Here is a 25,124-nt window from a genome sequence, read left to right on the forward strand (position 1 = left end):
ATAGTTTAAATGGGAAGAAATGTACCACTGTTAAGGTGCCGACGATATACTATTTTCTTTCTCGTTTCAAATACTTCATACAGGTTATACATGCTTGCGAATGCGTAAAACCGAGCTGGATCCTCCGAGGATAGAAAAACCATGTAAAATCTGACATGCAATTCAGATTTCACCCTTAAACAGCACCTTCAGTAGCATTCTTAATTATTGATTTTTAAATTTTATATTTACGAGACGCATGAATTGTAACGTTGCAAAAGAAATTTATTTGCCCCCTTTTTTGCAATATTTTTCATTCATCCTCTTCTATTGGTCGAAGCGTGATCTTTTATAGTCTATAATCTTCAAATAATGGATTCAACAATAATTTTCTCTTTCAAACCAGTAATTCCCCAGTTTAGCGCATTGAAAATAGTACCACTAGATTTCAACCAATGTAGCCATTATTGAACATATAAAAAGGTTTGAGATGTTTGGTACATTTAACAAGGCAATAATTTTATTCTGTAAAAGCTTTGAAATAAAACACTTTGAAACAGGTAGAAATTCATAATTTATTTGGTTCCAAAATGTTGATTATAATAAATCTATCTCACATCCACTATTTTGGTAAGTTTAACAATTTCACCATTAAATTATATAATATATATGAAACATTACATAACTATTCATAATCAGAGAACTGCTGTTTCTTCTTCAAAAAAATGCAGAAAAAAATTAAACCAGTTGTTAGAAGATCACTTTAAGAAAACCTATTGATTTCACTCTAGTGTTCTAGTTCAAGTTCATCAACATGCAAAAACAAAATTTTGTAATTCCAGTATCACCTTGCTAATTATATATTAAATAATAGATTATTGACGGAAACTTGGGCTCTCTGAATACAAATTAAGTATATCTACTTTTTTGTGGTCCTGATAAGAATTTCACATCAACATTTTTAAAGTATGTACAAGTCAATTTTTATACTCGGTATTGTGCACACACAACAATTTGTTTCAACTAACCTTTAGGTCAGGGCACAATAAATTGAAAAAATTATGAATATATCTCAAATTTGATACATAACTTAGATTCAGGATTTGTTTATGCAATGACAAAAAACATCAAACTTACAAGGAAAAATGAGATTATTCATACAATTTAATTTTAGCCTTCTACAGGGTGCGGCAGCATAACTTCCTTTTTTAAAAAGTTCGCCATTTAGTCGGTAGATGTCGTAACGGAGTGCTAGTGGTCTCGTTCGAGAGGGGGGACTATAAAGTTTTGTCCCGGCACAGTTCAGTCGCCATCATGCGTTGGAACAGTGAGGAGCGTGCGTTTGCCGTTGAGGTTTACTTTTCGAGCGGATGTTCTGTGATCGCAACCCAGCGCGCCTTTCGGAATCGCTTTAATTTAGCCCCCTTGGCCCCTGTCCCGGACCGGAAATCAATTGTTACGTGGGTCACTACGTTCAGACAAACTGCAAGTGTGACAAGACGAAGAACTGGAGTCCCTCGGCCCATTAGATCACCGGAGAACATTGAGTTAGTTAGAACTTCAGTGTTGCGATCACCACGGTGTTCTGCGCGCAAACATGCGTCTGCCCTTGGACTTTCCGATCGTTCTGTGAGGAGAATACTTCATGATGATCTTCATTTTCATCCATACAAGATGGCAATTGTGCAGGAACTTTCTGAACGTGACTTCAATTCTCGGAGGAACGCGTGTGAGGTTTTTCTGGAAGTCGTTCCTGAGGACGCTATTGTTTTTTTTTAGTGATGAAGCCCATTTTCATTTGTGTGGATCCGTAAACAAACAAAACATGCGCTACTGGGCTGATACCAATCCTCGACAATTGCATCAACGGCCTTTGCATTCACCTAAAGTCACAGTGTGGTGTGCAATTTACTCACGTGGAATTATTGGTCCCTGGTTCTTTGAGGAAAATGAAGTCACAGTGACAGTGAATTCGCACCGGTATGTAAACATGTTACAGGAATTTTTTTTCCCACGGCTAGATGAGTTGGACTTAGGGGACACTTGGTTCCAACAAGACGGAGCAACGGCACACACTTCAAGAACATCGATGGCTGTTTTGAGGGAACACTTCCCAGAGCGCCTTATCTCAATTAGGGGCGATTTGGAGTGGCCAGCCCGCTCTCCCGATTTGACCCCTTGTGATTATTTCCTATGGGGTTTTTTGAAATCCCGTGTGTATGTGAACCGTCCAAGGACCCTACAAGATTTGAAGACGAACATCCAGGAAGAAATTGCCAACATAACGCCTGCTATGCTGGCAAGAGTCATGACAAACGCCAGAAATCGGTTTACTCAGTGTATGGAGAATGGGGGACGTCACCTAACTGATTTGATCTTCAAAACTCAGTAAAACAAAACTTTATGTATGTGCCTGTATTATAAAAAACGAATAAAAATTTTCTGATTCATACAATAAGTTTTATTAACTTTTGAAAAAAGAAAGTTATGCTGCCGCACCCTGTATAATAAAATATAGGTATTGTCGAACATTTTGATGTTGGTTATTAAATGTGGCGAGTTCCATTTATAAAATTTATAAAGCAGGCAACACTAAAATGGTGACAAATATAGACTGACCTTCATCAATTAGATTTTTTCAGTCAGACAGACACCCAATTACTTTTACAGAAAACTCTGTTTATATATTAAACAATTAACTTCCTGAACTAAGAATCAAGAAATAACGATTGGATGACAAAATAGTATAAAGAATTTTAGTGGATACTGAAGAAATTTTGAAAAATGTTAATTGAAAAAATTCGATATTTATTTATGTACATAATGGTGCAATATACATTTAGATTAGTTAAAAAGTTTCTTAAAAATCTCACAATATTCAAATGTATGCCCTAATATGCAATGTCCAAACAAATATTTATTGTTTCAACTATAAAAAATCAACATATCTACTCGAAGTGATGATATCAAATACTGTGCAAAAACTCACAACTTGAAACATCGATAGTGTCTATACTTTGCACAGTGTTCTTCAACCAAATTGGTTAAGGAATACCGTGTTTGAAGAACAATAACTTAGGTTCATAGGTTTTTAAGGAAATGTCATTATTACTAATCAAATTAATCATTACTGTAACACATTAATTCAAAAATTGCACCTGAAATTCTTGTCATTCAAAATAAAATTATATATAAATATTATTCTGTTAAAATTTGAAAATTGTTCTCAGAAACAAAAATAAAATGAAATTATTCATCAGGAACACCGTAAAAACTTAAACCTAACTGCAACAATCAAATGCACATGAACAAATTTCAAATACCATATATTCCTTTTTTGGTTATATAAACCTAATAATCAAATGAATTCATTCAGTGTTCTCAATATCAATTTAGACGGTCTAAATAATAAGATTAGTGATTCGATTAAAGTTGTTTGTGAATACCGGGTTTAATAATTTGAGTTTATTACTGTCATATTTACGGGATACATACAGAAAATAACTGGAATTTTGAAATTTGAAGGGTTTGGAGTCAGCCAAATTGTTACGTTTTGTATACACCTCTAAGGTATTTTAAAACTTTATCCTGTATTCACTGTGAAATGCTTTCATTCAATTTCGTGAGAAAATATTATAAATTGTGTGAAATGTCAATAAATGGGAAAATATAATTAATCTGCTAGGTGTTAATCAAAAGTTTGAGTGGTATAAGCTTATAAGCTTGAAGACAATAAACAACACGGTTATTCCAGCAGATCCACAACTAATATAAAGGAAAAAAAATGAAATGAATGACTAACTTGTTCTGCCTACCGCCGTTGGCGTGAAGTAGTCCAAGGAAAGGGCAGGATTTGTAATACTCACATTGCTTGTTCGTAAATTTTTTGCCAAAAAATTCCACAAGGATGCCCTACTATTAGTAGTTCCTATTTACAAAAAATTAAGTTTGAGAAGTGTTTCAAGAACTGGAATAAACACCGGTACCTATGTATAATAGGGGGACTATTTTTTTCAAAAAACTAAATTTCCTAGTATTTTTGCACACACCAATTTTGAATTTTTAAAACTTTCTGAAACTTTTTTTATTTCTAATTTAATTATTTATGACCAAAAATAATAGACAAAAAGGTGAATGGATATCGAAGTTTTCACAGTTTTATCGGAAGTAATCTGAGAAATTGAATTTCAATAAAAGAAAGTATTATTTGCACTGAAAATAATTAGATTAATAATTTTTAATTTCTTATAAAGTAAAAATTTAGTTTACTACATCGTTTAAATCGACACTCATAAAGAAAATAAGTTTGTTAAATAATAAATAATTCAATTACGTTTGAAATTGTACATGTGCAAAAGAGAAAATTCAAAGTTTATCTGCACCAGTCTAATATTACATACAGGTTACCTCAAAACTAATTTTTATATTAATCAAGATGAATACAATTCATCTACAACTAATACTCAAATAGATTGTTAGTGCTAATAATAAATCAAATTGACAAATATATTGAAATAAAGCTCGTCTTTCTCTAATACATGTTGTACTTTCAATAATCTATTTGTTTCTGAAAAATTCATTAGTGATATTTATCTTTGGTACAATTACACAAACCTACATTGAATTTCACAAATTCAACTCTACATTTCATTATATCGCAATTTTATTGGAATACTCAACTCATTTCTATACGGGCCGATAAACTTTAAATTATAAGTAATATGTATACATAAAAAAATGGCTTCTTGATGTACATAATTGCATCCATTATGAATCGGAGACTGTACTGTAACAAAATTAAATACTACCTGAAATAACGCAAGTAGAATGTATCTATCTTCGACGTCTGCTGCTTGCTCCACCACTTCGCCTGGATCTGTCATCGTATCTACCGCTGCGACTCGATCTTCTTCTACTGTCTCGGTCCCTGTCCCTTCTAGAACGGCCGTAACTAAAAACATGTACCCAACAATCAAACCATATGTCAAACCAGACACAATTTGCCATTATTAAAGCTATTTTTGTCCACGCCAAGTCAACGACTCAATATGGCCCATCATACTATTCCATACATTATTCTTTTTACCAAACCATATAAATATACAACCATGTGCCTGACAAATCACAAAACAACAATTAGGGAAAAACAAAACCTGTGAAGCAATTTATTGGTGAACAACATCTATGAAACTCGTCGTGGCTAAAAGTAACTAAGTAAGCAATTTTACCATTTATCAACTATTCATTTTACTTATTACATAACATAAAAAAAGTTAAATAAGTATATCTTTGTTTATATATTAATATGTTTCTAAAGCAATTCAAGATGCTATTTGATTTAGTTTTGTTGCAGAAGAAAAAAATAAAAATAAAATTCATCAATTATGATCTAGTTCTAAAATAACAAAAAACGTTAAATCTATTGATTAAAAGAATATGATACTGAAATTTATTTCACACAATCAAACAATTATTAGTTTTTATTATAAAGCAATTAATAATAATTAAATGACAAATGATAAAATCTCATCAGAGAAAAACAATTTAAATTAGAAAACAAAGTTCTCCCCTTCAATATGTTTGCCATGAACTACTAAACAGATTCTTACTAATAGAGGAAGATATAGATATTTAATGTGACGAGGTTTGGTGTAAATTGATAAAAATTTAATGAGAATTTTTAGAAGTATCAGAAAACGTCAAGCTACTAGGAAACTATCATTGAAAACCTTACCTAATTCCCTTGAAAATATACCTAAACAATGCTCGGTGAGATATTCCTCTCTTATTGATATTTAAAACAGTCCGTGTTGACATATCTATCTTTTAAGAATGATTTACTACATCTGTTCTGTCCAAAAATTGAGCTTATTGGAAAGCTTTTTAGACTTATATGGAAATATAAATTAATGATATTTGAACAAATAAGAGTTGTCGCAAAAAAATAACGCACAAGATACATTGTGTAACTTGTAATTATTGTGGCATGGGACAAAAAAAATTATTTTGATATTCATGATCTTTTGATCAATATATTTACAGAAATTGCAAATGTCCAATCATTTTTTGATAAAGACAGAAGTAGAAGAAAAAGTTTTTTACCTATCTTGGGTATGGAGAAGATAAATCACATTATTTATATAGTATCAAACACAGAGGACATACAATTAATTTAATATGAAATATAACAAATGAAATATCAAATAGTAATTTCTATCATTTTGTTTGCCAACTTTGGCATTCTAATGCAGGTCCTTGATTAATTTCAAGATTGGATGTTAGGAAAACATTTGTCTAACAAATTTAACACCTTTTTATGTATGAATAAGATGTGGTTGATAAATAAATATATAAAGGATAACCATTTTTGCATATTATGTATTTTCCAGTTAATTTGCAAAATGATTATACTTGAATGACCCACATTTGAAAACAATTTAAAAATATTTCAACTTAAAAAAATCAGGACTGAAGTTGTATGATAAAACATGAAATGGTGTGGAATATGAACTGGATTTTTATATATTTTATAATCGAGTATTGACAATAAAAAATCCTTTTTAGTTTCATTTTTATTCCTAGATATATTTCTTTGTCTCTGGTATTAAAATCATTTTGTTTTTCAATCTATCATTAGTTCACTGCTTATTAGAAAAAAAGGGAGTATTTTATCTTGACATAAATAATTGGTTATCAACCCAAATATATTGAAAAATAGGTCTCTGATAACTGTAATAGTGGTGATAATAGGCTGCCATAAACTTGTGTGAATTATAAACAGAATTTTCTTCAACCACCATAGACAATACTTTTTGGTTAGACTCCCTAAAACTTTTTAGTATCATAAGATAGAAGGTGGGATATGTTTCATATCTTCCTGAAAGATTGTTAAAGTAAAAAAAAGTTATGTAATTGTAATTTTAATTATGTATAATTATCATGGAAGAGATAATCAAGAGCATGAACATGTGGGTACAACAAATGGATACAGAAATATGGAACCTTTCAAAATTAGTATCCAGTTATTTCAAAATCCAAAAGCTAATGAACCAGTAACAATGGAAGTCAATATAAATAAAATCGTGGAAAATGAAAATTGAAATGATTAATGAATTGGTTCTCAAAGAACAATGACAAACGAAAACCTCATAGAAATAGTGAAATAAGACAAGGAAATAGATGGGGAAATATGCAACTGGTCAAATAAATCAACAAAAATTCACTAAGCACTAACAATACTTCAACTCAAAAATATTTATATTTATGGGAAAATGAAAATATTTAATGTGATAACAGTCTCAACTATAATATACATACGGACAATTAGAAAATTGACAAAAAAGATGCAGCAAAAATTAACATGATCAAAATATCTAAGAATGGAGGTGGTACAAGATAAAAAGCAAATACATTAGAATAGTAACAAAAATAACAGATAGAGAACAAGAAACAACTGAATCGATTAAGGACATATTATAATAATAAAGACAATAGATTAAGAATAAAAATAACTGAAGCTGGAAGCATCATTAATAAACAAGAGGTAATCAAGAACAGAACTCAAGAGAAAAAGGAGAAAAATTTTTGAGGAATCGAGGCAACATAGTTAACCAACATGAATGTAAATAAACATGATTTATTTAGTATTTGCACACAAAACGACTAATGGTGCAGAATTGCTCCTGATATACAAACACTAGTTTTTGGCAGGCAGATATCACTAATAGTTAAAGACACTGAAAACTCTACCAACTTACATAAAAAGATACTAAATAAATTTGTCAGTGACACTAGTTATTTATTATCCTTCCACAACATTTAGAAAAATTAATAACCTGATTTCAAATTATTTTCAAGAGTAGAAATGATATTTTGAAGGAAAATTTTGCAAACTACAATTTTAAGATGAAGTTAATTTGCAAAAAAATGGTTGGTTATTGCAACTGTGCTATGTGTTATTTCACGAAAAAAGCTGTGAAAATTTGATTGATCTTTGTATCAACATTATATAAACAATAGAAAATACGGCCATTATTTGCACATTTTTAACCATATTCCAATCACCTCTTTACAAGCAAATTGAATGGTCAAAATTTGAAATTTCACCAGTAAACAAAGTAAAACCTTCTCATGAACATATATATATTATAGTAATTAATAGTTATAATTATTGAAACAGCCACAAAAAAGATCAATCAATATAATTTGCAAAATTTTCAATGAAATATATACTTAGTTATACCAAAATGTTATCAATTACAAATCGTTGGCAAATATACTATACCGGTCTCTCTTGTCTCCACCATTAATGTCTGGACAATCACGATAGAAATGGCCTGTGTATCCGCACTGGTAACACCGCATGTTACTGCTATAAAAACGTCGTCCTGAACCTCGAGTTCTAGGTCTGGCATACGTAACATGGATTCGACATCCAGCAACCTCACTGACATAAAATAAAAAAATAAATAATGAGAGACTAGTTAGTCTCATGAAGACAACCAATATAAATGGATCTTAGCTATTGCTATGAAAAGTTAAAATCTACAAAATGACTAAATAATGTGCTAAATTTATATTTTGAAAATAATGACCTTACCATACGGCATCTATTTTTAGTTATTATTAAAGTTGGAAATTGTCACAAACAAAATGTTGAAAACCTTTAGTAAAGTAGTAGATATTTCCAAGGTCAAATAGTATAATCCCGAATTAATATAATATACCTAATATTCAATTTACATTATAAACATCATTATTCCATTGTCTGTGAAATTCAAGGATATCATTGATTTATGTTCATCACATATATTTAATAGAGTTAAACTATTTAAGAATATAGAATCAAAGTTAGAGAAGAATAAATATTTGTTGATAGAATATATAAGATTTAGATTTACAAGATTTATACAAAAATTAAATATTCTAGTAAAAAAACCATAATAGTGAAGTATATTTAATTATATAAAATTCAAAATTGTATAATGTAATAGACTTACGCTCCATCACATGCCTTCAAAGCTGCGGCTGCTGCTTTCTTTTCAGTGAACACAGCAAATCCAAAACATGGGGTACTGTTTGTCATCCATACCTCTTTCAAGCATCCATATGGTGTAAATAACTTTTCTAAATCTGAACGCCTAACTTCATCACCTATATCTGCAATATGTAATCTGTAGCCGTCAATTTCACTACTGCGGCTTCTTGAGCGAGATCTAATGAATATAATAAACTCTAAATACACTACAGTTTCTAATACTGAATTAGATATTAATATTTGTTACAACCAGCAAAAACAAGACAAGAAACTGTTTGATAATCAACTGAAGAAGTTCTACATAATTTAGCTCAACAAATAACAATTTTTCTCAAGTAGAGACTAAATGGTAAAGAAAAAAAACATTTTCAGATTTATCTTATAAATATTGCTAATATTTAGTTGTTACATGTATTTTAATAATTATGTTACCTTGATACGCTAGAGGCACTTCTGCTCCTACTTTTCCGGCTAGTGCTACTGTTAGAACTCTTGCTCCTACTCCTTTTTGACGTAGAATCTGGCGAATCTCTCATCTTGAAACAGTACCTGTAATTTAATATAAGTAAAATGAATGAATAATTGAAAATTGTACTGTAGATATGATGTAGCAAAATCAAAAGCGTGGATATAATTTATAAACTTTGCCTTACCACAAATTCGAGAGTTTAAATCAATTATATCTTTTAAATATACTAGAACGAATGCAAAAACTAATTGTAATAATAAATTACGCCTTTACTGCAACCAAACTAAACGTAAAATGGACGAAAATAACGCACCACACTCCCCTTTGCATTCAATTATCAATTTCAAACATGGCATCCAGCATACATTGATGCCACTTAATCAATTAATTAATTTAAAGTGAGAATACTTCATGGTCATATCCAATTTAATGAACATTATAATACACAAAAATATCTTTGTGACATTAAATATTATATAGATTCTATATAGTCGAATAATTATTATCGATTTATCAAATTTTTAAAAAAATGGAAACTTGGCAATGTAGCACTTTGCTACCAACATAATACATTAAAACAAGCTCGCCATCATCGATTTTTGAATAAAAATTTAATCCCATTGTTATCGTTTGAAATATAGAAAACTTATTCTGCAATCAATATTTTAAAAAAATTATTATTTTACTAAAACAGAAGTACAAAATGTTTTTGAAGTTATGTTTTCATTTTGTATCTGCTGTTTTTGTTATATTAGGTGATAAGAACAAAAAACAACACTTATGACATAAAAAACGTTTTATACCTCCATAGTTAATAGTAAACTATATAGTGGGCGGTCAAGGGTCGTTAAGCATATAGGCCTTCTGATAAACCCGTTGTGCCCCATTCCATACCTTTTAAGGATGGTATTTGTTATTTATGATCATAGAATACTTAAATATTTTTGGATAATCTCATGATTTTATATCAATCAAATTATTGAAATATTGAAATTATAATAGAATCGTCGGCTTAATTCGCAAACCTCATAGTTCCATAGCACCAAATTGTATAGTAGACACAAAAAACTTAACGATGAAAAAAATGAAAGGAAGACTCGTTCTTTTTAATAAATGATGGTAATAGTGACCAGATATCAAATTTCGAAAAAAAAATTGAAGAGAAACAGTACAAGTTAAATAGCACTAATTGCGGTTAGCTTTAAACAAAATGGGGGTCTGGAGTTGCAAGGTTTCTAATAAGACTTAAATTATAACGGATTTTTTTTAGCCTTCACAAGTTTTTCTATTAGGTGCGCTCAGAAATTATGTACCTATCTAATGGTATCAAAATGTCGATATAAAAAACAAAATATGTCTGTTCAATACAAAAGATATACTGGAATGTTTCTTTTTTCCTGTTGCCAACAAATTTAATGTTTGTAGTTTTACTTTTAAAATTATATAATTGTAGTTACTAATTTGGTGATTGTGACCTAAAGGATTTATCAAAATAAATTTACCTACAGAAGTATTTGTGAATTTTATCTCTTTCTGGTTTTCCCTTCAAGACAATTTCATCTATCATCATTTATAATTTTAACGGTGTATTTTTTATTTAATCATTCAGCCCCCATCACAGATATCAGTAGATGTACTGCTAGTGAAGATTCAAATAAGAATCAAGTTTGTAGTTATCACAGAATATAATATTATAATTCTTGTAGTATGAGAAGTGGGAGTTGGGAAAACAAGTTTTATTGATTCAATTATATATTATTTAACCATGACATTATTCCATAAAGCAAAGGATAATGTGCGTTATTAAAATTATCCCAATTAGTTACAGTTACAGAAAAAGTGATAAATTGGCATCAACTGCGTAATCACGGGAGCACAACGAATAAAAGCAGGTATAAATTAAAAACAACTCAGATTTCGCAGCCCTGAACTGAATTCCCAGTTGTTGGATTGAGTTTAATTTGTTTGTTTGTGGTGTACCGGTTGAGTTCTTTGGAAGTGGTCGAACTCTCAACCTGACAACTGTAGAGCTGCGGAAAAAAATAAAACAAGAAAGGTAACGGGAACAGATGGGAATTACTACAGAAGGAACGAGTAGATAGAACAGATTTGAATAAAAAGGAGCTTATATAAAAAAACTGAATTTATATTTTTTCTAAAATATAACGAAATAGGAATAGTTCTATTCCCCAAATAAAAAGAAAATACGAATTTACACTGAAACTATTATACAAAATTTGCTTTAAACAAAAGGAAATTAATGAAGATAACTGGAATTTTGTGAGCACAATAAAAAAAGCAAAGAAAAAGCTTACCAGCAAATATAAAGCATAATATCACCACAAATTTTATTAAAATTACATTGGCTTAAACAATTTTAGAGTGTAGATAGATAGAACACGATTTAGCAAGAAACTGGAATTTTATGGAGTTCTTCAAAGTCGATAATAAATTAATTTCTTCAAAACCTTGAATGTTAAGATCAGAAGTGACTAGGAAGGAATATTATAAATCGTTTACAGGTTGTTTCAAAATTGTTTGCTAGAGAGCAGCAGTACCTATTCAAATAGAGTAATGATCAAACTCTAATTTTGTAGTAAACATTTATTTATATATAAACTTTGCTTTTATAAATAAAATTACATTATTTAATGTAAAAAAAAATAAATAAAATAACATTTAAAACTTATTACAATATTAAAAAATTGAACAATCTTAAGATTATACATTTTTCAAATTTACAGCACATAGGCAAGACAGTTAATTTGATTGGTTATATTTTATCGCCTGGTTGTATTTGGATCTTCTAGTTTTCTCCAAACCACCTACAAAAATTCATTTATTAATAAAAATATTAACAATATATTTCACATATAGACGCCTTAAGTAGTATCTATCTGATACCACTTCTCATTATAGAATCTAAATACATACATTACACATTTCTCTAACTAGTGCTTTTTCCCCATCGTCCATATCTTGAGAGGTGGTATCTGACATATTTTCACCACCTAGCTCGTGATTTTCTCTTTCTAATTGCTCTCGAACTTCGAGAACTTGAAGAGCTCTAACTACTGCTTCCGGTCGACCCGTTAACATTCCTGCTCCCAAATCCTGAGGTGCTGCCAAACTGGGATCCCCTTAAACGTAAAATAAACCAATGTTATGAAATTTCCAATTATTAATAGACCCATATCAATTTTCTTAGCTTTTCAATTAATGGATCAGCAAAATTTACACATGACTCTATTACTAGTTCAATTTTTTTGATAAACCAATACTCATCAATACATTTTACTGTACTTCTAAGTTATTTGCGACCCAGCTCTGTGACTTGACTACAACTAAAATGAAACCTAACTTTTACTGAAATCATATTATTACCCCAGAAAAGTGTACTACAGCTAGTGCTTGATTGGAGAAGCTTTTCACAAGTACAAGAGGCACAAACAGTCAATTAACATTTAGAGCTTAAAAAAATTCCAAGAGGCAGAAAGAAAGCTACAGGTGAGTAATTGATGCAAATAAGGACTAATTTTTGGGAATTGAAGAGCTAAGGCAAAGTTTTTTAGGTCTATTTCACTCCACCGAATTGTGTTACTACATGAAAGAGAACAGTTACAGTTTGCTACAGATCATTTGAACTTGGAAGAACACCAGTGGTCCAGATTTGGTCTATTTGACAATGATCGATGAGTCCCAATATACTGAAGAATAAAAAATTTGCACGGGTGCACCGGATCCAGCAAAATCTTGAAAGTGATCTATAAAACAAAAAAGTTTGGGAACTAGTGTCATAGAGTGACATTAATACTGTGAGCCATACAGACATTGTGAGCAATAAAAACCATAGCTATAATCTCTTCTACTTATATAGGTTGTTTAGGATGTCTAATTGTGAGATAAGAAGCACACACTATTATAAATAGGCAAATTAGAGATAAATGATTTCGAGGCTTTACAATTAAAACATAACTAAATGTTATGTCCTCACCTGTTTGTGTAGCAATTTGGTTAATTTTGTGTGTCAACGCTCGTTTATCATCTTCAAGCTGTTTAACTCTTTGTTCCAAGCTTCGTACGTACTGCATTATTTGATCTAAAAAAAAAACAAACACAAAAATAATAAAATGTTGTGCATTTTCGTTTAGCTTGGATCAAAAGAATTTTTGAACCACTTTAAGTAGTTAGTAGAGATTCATAAGGTTAATTATAACCTTTCGAAACATTCATGTATTTGTAAAAAAACAGAATACCAAGATTATGCATGATTAATTGGGTGTTACAACAACAGTTAAATTATTATGGGGTAAAAGTTCCAAACAAACTGTAACATGCCATTTGGCTTTTTACATTTTTCTTCAAACATTTTGAATATTCCTTTGTTTGCGTATTGTGGCACAGTAGTCACTTCGGATTTATTTATTCTAGCAGTTTTTGAAGATATTTTGACATCGATCTCCTACTTTATTCGAGAAATTCAATAAAACCTCGAAAAATTAATATTCTTATAAATGACCCATGAATCAGGATTATATGAGACGTGAGACCTTTTATAACCTAGAAGTATACCAAGCATCTTGGTTGAAAGTACTTACTTCAATAATGGAAAATTCTGAGAAAGAACGAGATAAAGAAGGATGGGACATGAATCTATAGTACAGGGATGGAGAAAGATTCAAGGCTCGCGTTGGTTCGATCGCATGACCTGAAGGAGTAATTCTTGCTGGTGATGAGAGGGAAGGCAAGGAATAAATATTCAAAATAATTGAAGAAAAACGTTATATGGCATGTTACAAAACAAGGTCATTTAACGTATTATTTCAAAGACCGCACACTATTAATCATTTTAGATCAAGTGGCAAGGACCATGAGGGACACACTTTAGTTAATTTGCATATAAAAGTCTGTAGTTTGATGTGCAACTCTAAAGTGTTTTATTACAATTTGTTTTGTTGCTTTTTGTTATTTATATGAAAATATGCAAAACAAAAGCAAATTCCATCTAGGTGTATTATATTGTCAACATAAATCGTAGGATTAATTAACAATTTTTGGCTCATTTATCAGCTCAAACAGCGAATAATTGCATATTTAACTATAAGAATCAGAAATAGCATTCTTTAAACCAGAAGAGGTTGCAGATACAGTCCAGCCTCTGCCTCTTTTGTTTCAGGGAAACCAGTACATCTGGGGGACACATTGAACCCTGATTGGGCCCTCAGTTTAAACATGGGTATAAAACATGTTGAACTTTAATGTACAAAATGTAGTTATTGTAGATAATATCACATTTGTAGTTTGTAAAATAAGAAACTTACAACATACAATAATTAATTCTGTCTTTGTGAAAGGTTACCGGAAAAGATGCATGACGAAGTCTACATTTTTCTGTCCGTAGTCTCAGCTCTAATTGGGCAGAATTTAATTAAATATTATCTTTTTATGAAAGAATATCTTTACGTTGTACTAGAAGAGACTGAAACTCCATGTACAAGTACAGAAAACGTTCTAGGAGAATTTCCATGAGGATGTACTCGAGAAGTGCAGACAGATTTATCCTTTTAGCATACATATTAGCTTTTATCAGTATATTATTAAAACACACCCTTTCTAGTAAAGCTTTTAAAGCTGATGAGAAGAAAACTAAATATTAAACAAGGTTAAATAACTACACAGTTTTTGTAATTACTGTGGGTTTACTGGAGTCATACATAGTAGTTCATTCACACAAGCAAAGAACAGATATTACTAACAATAATAAAATAACGTTTAAATCTGAATTACCAGGATTTGAGATATAGATTTGGAATATAATCACAAAGTCACAATATGTTATAACGAAACATTGTCATGGTTCTGGATTGCCCTATACTTTCACAACGCTAATATTTAGAATAAATAAATATACAGGGTGATTATAAATAAATTCATTCTACAAAATTCAGGTGATTGCTCTTATGATATTAAATTATTAGGTCTTTCCTATAACAAAATTTCCTAAGCCCACCCTAAGCCCTTTATCAACCTTAAGAGGTGGTGACTCAATTTGTGTTCTTATTATCTTTTTCTAAAATTGCAGTAATTTGAAATTCTGTAATTTTCGTGCACTAAGTATGGGTATTTTATCAATATTCCTATTACATTATACTGGGATGAAAGCAACCCTTACTTTTCAGTATTTATTATGAATAATATTATATTTTACATCTTAACTGTTTGCCACTTAAATTAAAAAAAGTATAAATTATGGTCTTTATTTTTTTCTTTGCAACTATTAGTTGCGGGAAAAAAATTGATGATGAAAAATATTTTCAAAGAAAACAAGGAGTTTGAGTTATAATCTTATTTCATAAAACTTTATCTTGAAAAAAAATTGAAAATTCACCACCTTTCAAGGGTGATAACCCGAAAAGGGGTAGGATTAGGAAATTTTGTTATAGAAAAGACCCAACTCAATTTCCTTCGAGTAATCTCCTGAATTTAGAAAAACCTTGTATATATCAATATAAAATCGTTCACAAATTTTCAGCAAACTGATTCAAGGAATAAAAATCACAGTTGTATTTAGAAATAATAAAATCAACCCTTGTATTTAAATTAATAAATTTACCATTAAAAGTATTTCTTTGTCTCGCCAAGCTCTCGTGTAGAATCCTTTCTCTACTTTCAGATCTTCTTTGCGTATTTCCACCTGAGGTAAATTGTTGAGGTACAGCCGGTTCGTCTGCATTTGTACTTGAACTGGAACCGTCTCCATCATCTCTAAGATTACCTCCTGTACTGTTGCCACAATTGGGACATAAAGAACCTGCGCATAAAAATATTTTTTCTTATATTTTAACGCTTTCAATTAATGACAGGAATAGGACATTAGAAGAATGTTGAAGCGAAAAAAAAAACAAAATAGGAAAGAATTGAGGTCAATAGTTGATTCATCGCAGACTCTGGACTTTTATTTTTGTATTAAAATGATAATAAAATATGCTCAAAACGATGATTACTGATTTGATTTCGATACAAATTGCTACATACGTAGCTACTACGAATTCATTATTGATTATAATGAATACACTGGGTTTTAATTGTGGAACTAATTCTCATCGGTACGCCGATAAAACGGATACTGCACGTTTGAATGTGGCACTCGAGAAGGTAGCACAAATCGATATTTTGGAAGCTTCCACAACCATTGAAGAAATATTATATGGTCCAGGTATATATGACTCAGTGTAAGTAATTAAATAATTCTCAATAAAACTCAAAAGCACTTTTTTTGAACTGGCGACCACTGTAACTCAAAAACCACTGGGTAGATTTGAAATTTATACAGCTTTTGGAAAAAATAATGTGCCTGATCGAAGGATTTTTTTTAATTTCGTTTTTTTATAAACAAACTGTTGATTTTTACTCGAAAATCTGGAAATAAATTTCCTGAGGCTACCATTTTGGTAATTATAAAAAAATTGATACAACTTTTTTTGTCTGATTGATTTTAGATGAATCTCCTAGGACTTGTGATGGTCACCGTAAAGAACTTCTGTTGGAACTGGATCAACACAAACTGACATAACTTCAACAATTTTTTTGTTTCAAGTTTTAGGGAAAACAAGTCAAAGCATGTTGTAATAATGATATATTTTTACTTTTGGAAAATAAAATGATTCAGTGGCAAAAAAAATATTCAAAAATACCATTTTTTTCATGTTTCTGTGTACCCCTAACCCCTTAGACCGAATACACACGGATCAACTCAAAAGAAACTCATTTCTGAGGCGAATCACTACCAGTTTGCAATGTTTAGCAGCCTTTGTATTTGACACCGGAACTACACACAGAGCATTGAATATTGAAAAGAACTCAGCTCCTGCCTGATCATTTATAAAAACTAATCTATGGCATTTACGATTTACACGTCGCCTGGAACCAGTTCAGATTGTAAAACGCGGTTTCGTTTTCTTTCTCTTCATTCAAATTATATGGTGATTGATATACTCAAGGTAACTACAGTTTAATATTCGGTAACCGTCAAAATAACGTTCCCATTAGCGCTTTCTGCGAGATCTTCTTTTGGAAGATAGAAAGAATATAGCTCAACAAGGATTTTTTGTGTGGACTCGACAAGAACTTTTTCAGGTAATTCCGCAACCTGGTAAGTTATAGGTCAGGATGATCTGACAAGGACCTTATGAGGATGTAACGCAGATCAGAGATGACGTTTACCTTATATGGTCCTTATCAGGATTGTCTCACAAGATTGGCACAAGGTTATTTTGTTTCCAATCTGATCACGACAACACGAGTTTTTCTTTTCAACAGGTTAGTAATGCGTTTTAATAAAATTATTGTCTTCATTTATTTAAATTTTTTTGTTTATTGGAACCATATTTGTTATTTTTCATGTAAAAAGCAAGCACAAGAGGTGACTTCTGTAAGTTGCAGTGCTCCGGAAAGATGTGTCTTGGCAGACTTGCATTTCTCCAAAGAAAGAAATCTCTGCAGGCAGGCTCTAGGTGGGATTATGTTAGACAGCCATTAGACTGCCATTGTAGTAAAACAGGTCAGGTCAGCGACCTTTCATCTATGCTCTAAGCTGTCCAAGTTTCTGGTCAACTCTGGATCTCCTATAAGTCGAATGGCTCTCTTCTGTAGCATCCTTAGAGTATGCTTGGGGGTCGACCTCCAAATGTGCAAGCATTTTAAAGATGGTCGAATGTAATAGTTTGTACATATGCAAAAGAAGTTTGGAGTGGATTGTTTGGTTAACGTAACGTTTTTTGTTATATAGTTAAACTTCAAAAAGGTGATATAGAATATCTCCTGTCACTTTGTTAAAATGGGGAAATAAATATGTTCTTCTGACATAATCATTTATTCAAAATAAGGTCAGAAAAGCTTAAAATTGTTGAAAATTTTAATAATCTCAACTTAATATAAACCTAAAAGAATTGTTTACTTTTAAGTCAGTCATGTTTCGGTCACAATTGGTCTGACATATGTGCAGATACATGTCACTAATGAGATGACAACCAGTTAGTGACTTCAGTCACTTTTGATTATAGTTTCTTCATAGTTGCTCCATGTGTATTGGACCTTAATGTCACATTTCAGATACTTGAGTAAAAGTGATTCGCATAAATTGAAAATATATTTGTCAGACATAGTCCCAACTGATTCTTTTCTCTTCAAATTTAATTACCGTAGAAGAGGTACACGGACAGGGAAACATTGTTTTAAATTACAAATTTTTTAAGAAATTAGTGATAAATTATTTACACACCATTGGCACGTTCTTCATCTAAATACAGGCATAATTCCTTCAATTCCAAATTGTCTTTAATCAATTCTTGTTGTTTGTTATCTAATTCTCTGAGTTTTGCTTGATAAGCAGATACTTCTTGACGCATAACGCTGGCCGTATATCTTCCGAAACGTTGCCATTCTCGAGCCAATTTTCGTCCCTTAGAACAGAATCACGTTAAATATATTTTTAAACGATTTATCTTTGAGTAATTTAAAAATATTTTCGAAAATAATCAAGTGAACGAGTAGATAGATTAATTTACTAATGAGTAGAGTTTTCTGCAGTAATCCATTTCCTATCAATATAAAAATTCAGTTACTTGAATTTTATTGAAGAATTATATATAATTTTTGCTTTATTCTCACTGTCTCATCATGTTTTTAGTAAAATGACACACTTAGTCTTTAGTAACTCTAAAAAATTGCATATTCATTTGAATTAAATAATTTTCAGAATATTTTAAGTCGAAATGTTATACGGAAATGTTTCTAAAATTTGCAGCGCCATTTCGGCAATTCAAAATTTTACTTGATAGTTTTATCTCATGTAGACAAGATGCCTGAATAATTGCAATGTTTACTTATAAAAACATGCTAGTTTATGAAGATAAATCATTACATTTCTGTTATTTCAAAATCTTACTAATCAAAAATATTTTTTTATTTACTGACATGGGTTAAAAAATGTTTTACATACTTTTTGTCTATCGTCATCTAAAAAACAGCAAAGATCCCTAAGTTCCTGATTATCATCAGCGAGATGTTGATTTGCTTCTTTCAAAGATCGCAATTCCAAAAATACTCCCTGAAAATGGTTCAATGAATATTAATATCCATATTGTTACGAACAAGTTAGCGAAATGGGTCCTTAGGCCGGCCCTGTCGCGAAATTCCGCGAATTCCCGCAACTTTTTATTAAATGGTGGACGCACCTTTGATGGTTCCTTTTAGAACTCTAGTTATTTATTTCTTTTTGTTCTAGAACTTTGTAGAATTTTATTTAGCTGTATAAAAGATTTGTTTAAACGCAGTTAGTTTTAAATTGATTGTGGTAGTAAATAGAACGAATTAGTAAAGTGAGATTTATAAGTGAATTATTATAAATAGCGTATAGTTTGTAAATAAATTAAGAACGTAAGAGTCACGTGTTTATTAATTCACCCACAAATAAAAAAGTGTAATAAAATACGAAAAATGTTACAATATATTGCATTACAACATTTTATAGTGACTCAATGTTCAAATAATTATATTTAGTTCGATTTAATCCAATCTTACCTAGTCCTAAAATAGGTTATAGCAAAGTTTCTTATCATGGTTTCAATGAGAAAAAATTGGACATTCTATTTTTGGAAATGTTATTGATACTGGTTTATTTTTAACTATACCAAGAATAAATTTATCTATAATGGTTGTATAACATTTACTATTTATACATTAATGTGCTTGATATCAATTGTAAAAAAATTGGACTCCTGAACTTTGATTAATGCTGAGCCATGATGATTATAATCAGGTTAAATAACAATCTAAAGAATAATATATAATTTCTAAATCTTTAGATTAAAATTTTTAAACAATATGATTGGAAAAACTCATACATTTGCATTTACAAACATGTCAAAAATATTAACTTATGCAAATAAACAACTTTTATTTGTGAAATGTATTTTTACTTTCAATGAAGTAATTCATTCTGAAATACTTATGTCACATTTAGTGTATCATTTCAAGAATGTATATTAGTAATCTAAAATATTTCATATCCAATTACATGATTTGCAGGATGCAACTTTTACAATTTTAACTTTCAAATCATTCTATTAAATCATATGTTAAATTTGTAGAAGGCTAATGGGAAAATTTTCAGTAAGGAGTTAATATTTCGTCGTTTCAATGGCAACCACTGTAGAAGAGTCAAATGAAGTCCCGGCGAGTGATACACCTAATACAACATTATGGGAATAGTAAAGAAGTATTATGGTTTTGAGTGGCATTTTGGGAGGTCGTCTCTATACAAATTTATAAATGGCTAGAGTATTACAAAAATTGCAACTCTAGCTTGGACCACAAGTTCTGGCTCAACCTAATTGACTATTTATGGCATAATATGAGTTCTTTAGAGCCTCACTCTCCTCAACTTGGAGCAACAATGAGCTTTCATTTACGACCTCAGGATGCAATAGGGAACCTGGTTTTAAGTAGTCCTCATAGATATTGAGCAAAAATTATTATAATATTTAAATAAATTTTTTCTATAATTCATTTTTTTAACCATGAAAAACGTGGAAACTTTTTTTTAATTTTAAGGAATTATTATGTGTTAATTTTCTGGTGCAGTGTATTAATATTAATTGATATTAAATTCAAACTTGTGTTACCTGAAACTGCCTGTTAGGATCTATAAAACGTGGATCTTCAGGTTTGCGTGTGAATTTTAACATTTCAGGTCTCAGGAATTCATCGTCATATCTAATAGGCTGTCGCTGTTGAGGAGCCCGTAAATCCAAGTGAATTTGTGGTATACCTGGATCATCTGGTAAGCGTGGTCTTGGAGGAGCATTATCCTGGTGGTGGATCTGTAATTGAGTTGTTCGAACGTCATCTGGAGGATGCCTAGTTGGTGGTGGGTATTGATGATGTTGTTGGATTCTTCCTTCATTCGAAAAAGAAGAAAATGAGCTATTTTATAATTGTGCATAGTTATGTATGAAAAAATAAGAGAAAATTCATTACAGTCTACTAAAATAATGATACATATTAATCTACTAAAAAATGTAATTTGTTATTAAGCAGTAACACCATTAAAGAGCCCAGTTTTAAGATTCTTTTTGGAATTTTTTTTCAAAAAAACTTTATAACAGATTAGATGACGTTTGTTTTGAAGTGATAAAATTAATTTTTATAAAGCTTTCAAAAAACAAAATGGTGTCAATCATTTGAAGATGTCATTTTTAACATAATTCCCTACCATTTTATCTAAAAAAAATATTGACTTTTTGAAATTTGTACAGTGCTGTAACTTATTTTAATTAGGATTGGTGATATATTTTTGTACTTATTGTAAATATTAAATACATAGTGCAGCTCTACAAGTCTTCTTACACTTCTTTTCCCTCTTTTTTCCTTCTCCAGCACCATTCTCATAATTCTCTGTTGTGGTAATGTGCCTTCACCATCTTGCTCTTTGTGCTTTAACTAACTCTATTATGATCTAGTTCTCTGTTTGTAAATATTCTCCAAATAACTTCTGCGATTTTGACACCATCATATATTTTTCTTGTGATTTTTATTTCCTATATTTCCAGTTTTTTCTCTTTTTTATCATCTTCTACGTTTCTGATTCATATAGAACTGCTGGTACTACAATTTTCTTGAAAGGCTTTTTGGTCTCAGTATTTTGATTAACAATTTTACTTATCTGCCTTTCTCTTATCTATCTTATTTTCTTTCAGATTTGTAGTGTTAAGGTTAATCAAATTGATATACTTTTTTGATTTATATTTAATTTTCAATCATATTTAAGTGGCATTTTAAATTAATAAAGTAATATATTTAGTAACAAGTCAACTCAATCAAATTCCATCAAATTATAGTCAATACAAAAATACATGAATTAGGTAGCAGATTGTTTGCTACTAAAGAAGCTTTGTTTCAACCATGATTAGGCAGTACATTGATAAAAACTGTCATTTTGTAAAAAAATTGATACTATTCATCAAAAGAATCAAAATTTTCAATCAATTTAGTTTTGACTTTTAAACAAAGTTTCATTGTTTCAAAAGTTTGAATATTTAAAGATGTTTGACTTAATATTTTTTTTTCTTGATAAATAAAAATCAATATAATTTGTTATATTACCCGTTTGTGGATTTGGAAAATATTTCACTGGCTGGTGGTCGTTGGGGTAAAGAGGTTTAACATTTTCTCCTGTTTTTTGAGTTTTCTTTATGGGCTCTGTGGGTGAATTTTTCAGAATGCCCTGCCCAGTGGGCATAGGTGGTGGTTGATACCTAGGTGGTAAAACTGCAGTTTCTGTATTGGGTTTTCCAATTATTGCCTTTTTGTTAGACATATTTCGGCACCAAAACCTCTTAAGACACCATTTTCACAATGTTTTCAATAACTTGAACTTGTCAAATACATTCACACATGCACTACAGCTTGGTCTTTAAAATTATCTGGGTCACTACATCACCAAGAGTTTCACTTCAAATTGTTGATAGCTTTTGATTTCACTGTTAATAATTGTTTTTACGAGAGTTTCCCTTTGACGCGCAAGTCAGAATTAAGTACACTAAAATAAAAACGAGAAATCGATTTTCGAGCTTATTCAGACCGAACTAACACAAACATGGCTGAAAAATAACATTGCTTTGGCCTTCTACGAATGGGTACCACCTCGAGTACCCAGTTCATAAGAACTTCGTCACCAGGTACGTACAGGCGCGTATTTAGAATATTCTAAATTTGTGAAATAAAATCTAATTGTATTTAAAAATTACAAAAGCATTTTATGACAGAAATCTTTAAAAGGTTACAAAGTGAGGAAGAATATCAAAAGTTATTATAAATTTTATTAAATATCTTCATAATTATAAATATATTGGTATAATAAGGAACAAATAAAATTTTTTAAATGAAATGATCAATCAAGGAAGAGTTCCAATCAAGTTACAGGAAATTTGTTCTTCGAAATTGTTGATACATTTTGGTATCAGAAAAATTGAATGTCCATAAAATAAGGTTCCCAACAAATTATCACAATGAAAAACATGTTTATTCGCATTGAATATTACATGTTTCGAAAGCTTAGACTTCCGTCTATTTTCGAGATAATTGCCGATTAGATCAATACATTTTTGCATACGATGTACCATCTTCTTTATGCCCGAGTCGTAGAAGTATGCCACTGCACCGAGAAGAAAGCTTAAAACTTGTCTCATCTCTTAATCGGTTATGAAACTCGTCCCTTCCAAGTGCTTCTCTAATTCAGGGAAGAGATGGTAATCACTGGGGATCAAGTCTGGGCTGTAAAGGGGTTGAGATACCGTATTCCATTCCAATCTGTACGTCCGTCTTTGAATTCTTTGCACCATTTGTGCATATGTTGCAACCTCACACTTTGGGAATGAATGTCCATCGGAGTAACGTTTTTTGGACATAAAAAAAGAGTCACAAAGCGAATTCCCACCTGGCGTAAGAATCAAATTCTATCTTTCACGGCTAACAAGACAAGATTGAATGTTGTAGACAGCTCGCTTATGCGGGAACTGGTAGATACAAGCCAATTTCGCTAAATCCCGCCTAACAGCTTTCCCTGTGTCCGTAGCTCCTTGGAAAATAAGGTTTATTTTGTTGACAACCCTCCTATAAAGGTTTATATACTTGGGCTCTCCAAAACACAAGATTGAATACAGCGTTTTTGGACAAACACTTTTAAAGTTCAAATTAAGCGTATGGACAGACAAAACTGAAATCAGCGAGTATTCTTGAATTTATTGAAGGATTACGAATAAAAGAAGTTCTGGTTTCAAAGAGAGTCCGCAGAGGAGAGAATATAATAGATGCGTTTTAGTTTTTACTAGCCGTGGCAAATGTTGATCTTACCTCCCACGTATAGATGCTCTAAAAATAATTCTTCTTTAACAGCGGTTGTACAATATTCCAAGATACTTATCTCAGTTTTAACCTGAAAGGCATTCATAGTCTTTTTAATGTTATTTAAATTAAAAAATATAACTTTCAATAGCCTATACGGCCCTGTCCGCATATAATTTATAATGACGTGGTGGTGGCGGTAATCAATGCACTTTGATATTGAAAGGAACAAGAATGTTAAGAGGCCATGCCATGCCATGAGGCAATCTGGCTTTCTTTGACACAAAAGCTAAGAATTCATAGATGTAGATACTGTAGGTAGGATATATCATTTAGATGCGTTCTCATGAGAACCTCTTTATGTATACATATATATTATTGTGACTGCTTGAAAAGCTTAAGCGGATGTTAAGTAGGAAGTTAATGAGATATAAACTGCTTCAATCTCTTAATTTCATATTCTATTCATTAGTTAAAGAGGGAAAATGTTTACTTAACTTTTACTTATACATAATTAGTTTCTAAACAAATTCGAAATGAATTGAGAAACCATGAGAAAAAAGTTGCACATAATTTAATTAGTATTGTTACGTCGATTTTTAAAATAGAAAACATTTGATGACGGCCATATTGCGTGAGAGGCATGTATCTTGTTATGACCGATCCATAAACTAGACTTTCCGTTTGACGTTTGCTGTTACCTGCTGTTGAAAATATTGAAATGCATAAGGGCCC

The 25,124-nt window shown here is 30.9% G+C and overlaps 3 protein-coding genes across 5 annotated transcripts; 1 reads left to right on the forward strand and 2 right to left on the reverse strand.

Moving 5' to 3' along the window:
• Window positions 1-534: 534 nt before the first annotated feature.
• On the reverse strand, window positions 535-9,836 carry LOC130453306 (serine/arginine-rich splicing factor 7-like). Of its 2 annotated transcripts, none has more exons than XM_056792968.1 (5): window positions 9,670-9,836; window positions 9,449-9,565; window positions 8,979-9,194; window positions 8,264-8,425; window positions 535-4,930 (listed from the first exon to the last, which is right to left on the reverse strand). In XM_056792968.1, the coding sequence occupies exons 2-5, from the start codon at window positions 9,550-9,552 to the stop codon at window positions 4,813-4,815; spliced, it is 600 nt and encodes a 199-aa protein (XP_056648946.1). In that variant the 5' UTR covers window positions 9,553-9,565; window positions 9,670-9,836; the 3' UTR covers window positions 535-4,812. The 2 variants fall into 2 exon arrangements, with proteins under 2 accessions (XP_056648946.1, XP_056648947.1); XM_056792969.1 differs by having other exon boundaries at window positions 535-5,093.
• A 2,238-nt stretch (window positions 9,837-12,074) lies between these two features.
• Window positions 12,075-23,200, reverse strand: LOC130452795 (coiled-coil domain-containing protein 85C). Its single transcript, XM_056792250.1, has 8 exons — window positions 22,650-23,200; window positions 21,170-21,444; window positions 19,486-19,593; window positions 18,766-18,946; window positions 16,099-16,296; window positions 13,480-13,584; window positions 12,420-12,625; window positions 12,075-12,310 (listed from the first exon to the last, which is right to left on the reverse strand). The coding sequence occupies exons 1-8, from the start codon at window positions 22,861-22,863 to the stop codon at window positions 12,266-12,268; spliced, it is 1,332 nt and encodes a 443-aa protein (XP_056648228.1). The 5' UTR covers window positions 22,864-23,200; the 3' UTR covers window positions 12,075-12,265.
• LOC130452796 (uncharacterized) lies at window positions 16,364-17,153 on the forward strand. 2 transcript variants are annotated; one of them, XR_008911001.1, is made up of 2 exons: window positions 16,364-16,717; window positions 16,985-17,153. XR_008911001.1 is itself a non-coding variant. In XM_056792251.1 (2 exons), the coding sequence occupies exons 1-2, from the start codon at window positions 16,470-16,472 to the stop codon at window positions 17,056-17,058; spliced, it is 306 nt and encodes a 101-aa protein (XP_056648229.1). In that variant the 5' UTR covers window positions 16,364-16,469; the 3' UTR covers window positions 17,059-17,153. The 2 variants fall into 2 exon arrangements, 1 of the variants encoding a protein (XP_056648229.1); XM_056792251.1 differs by having other exon boundaries at window positions 16,364-16,701.
• Window positions 23,201-25,124: the final 1,924 nt, after the last annotated feature.

The sequence above is a fragment of the Diorhabda sublineata genome, chromosome 2, assembly GCF_026230105.1.
Source record: "Diorhabda sublineata isolate icDioSubl1.1 chromosome 2, icDioSubl1.1, whole genome shotgun sequence".
Lineage (NCBI taxonomy): Eukaryota > Metazoa > Arthropoda > Insecta > Coleoptera > Chrysomelidae > Diorhabda > Diorhabda sublineata.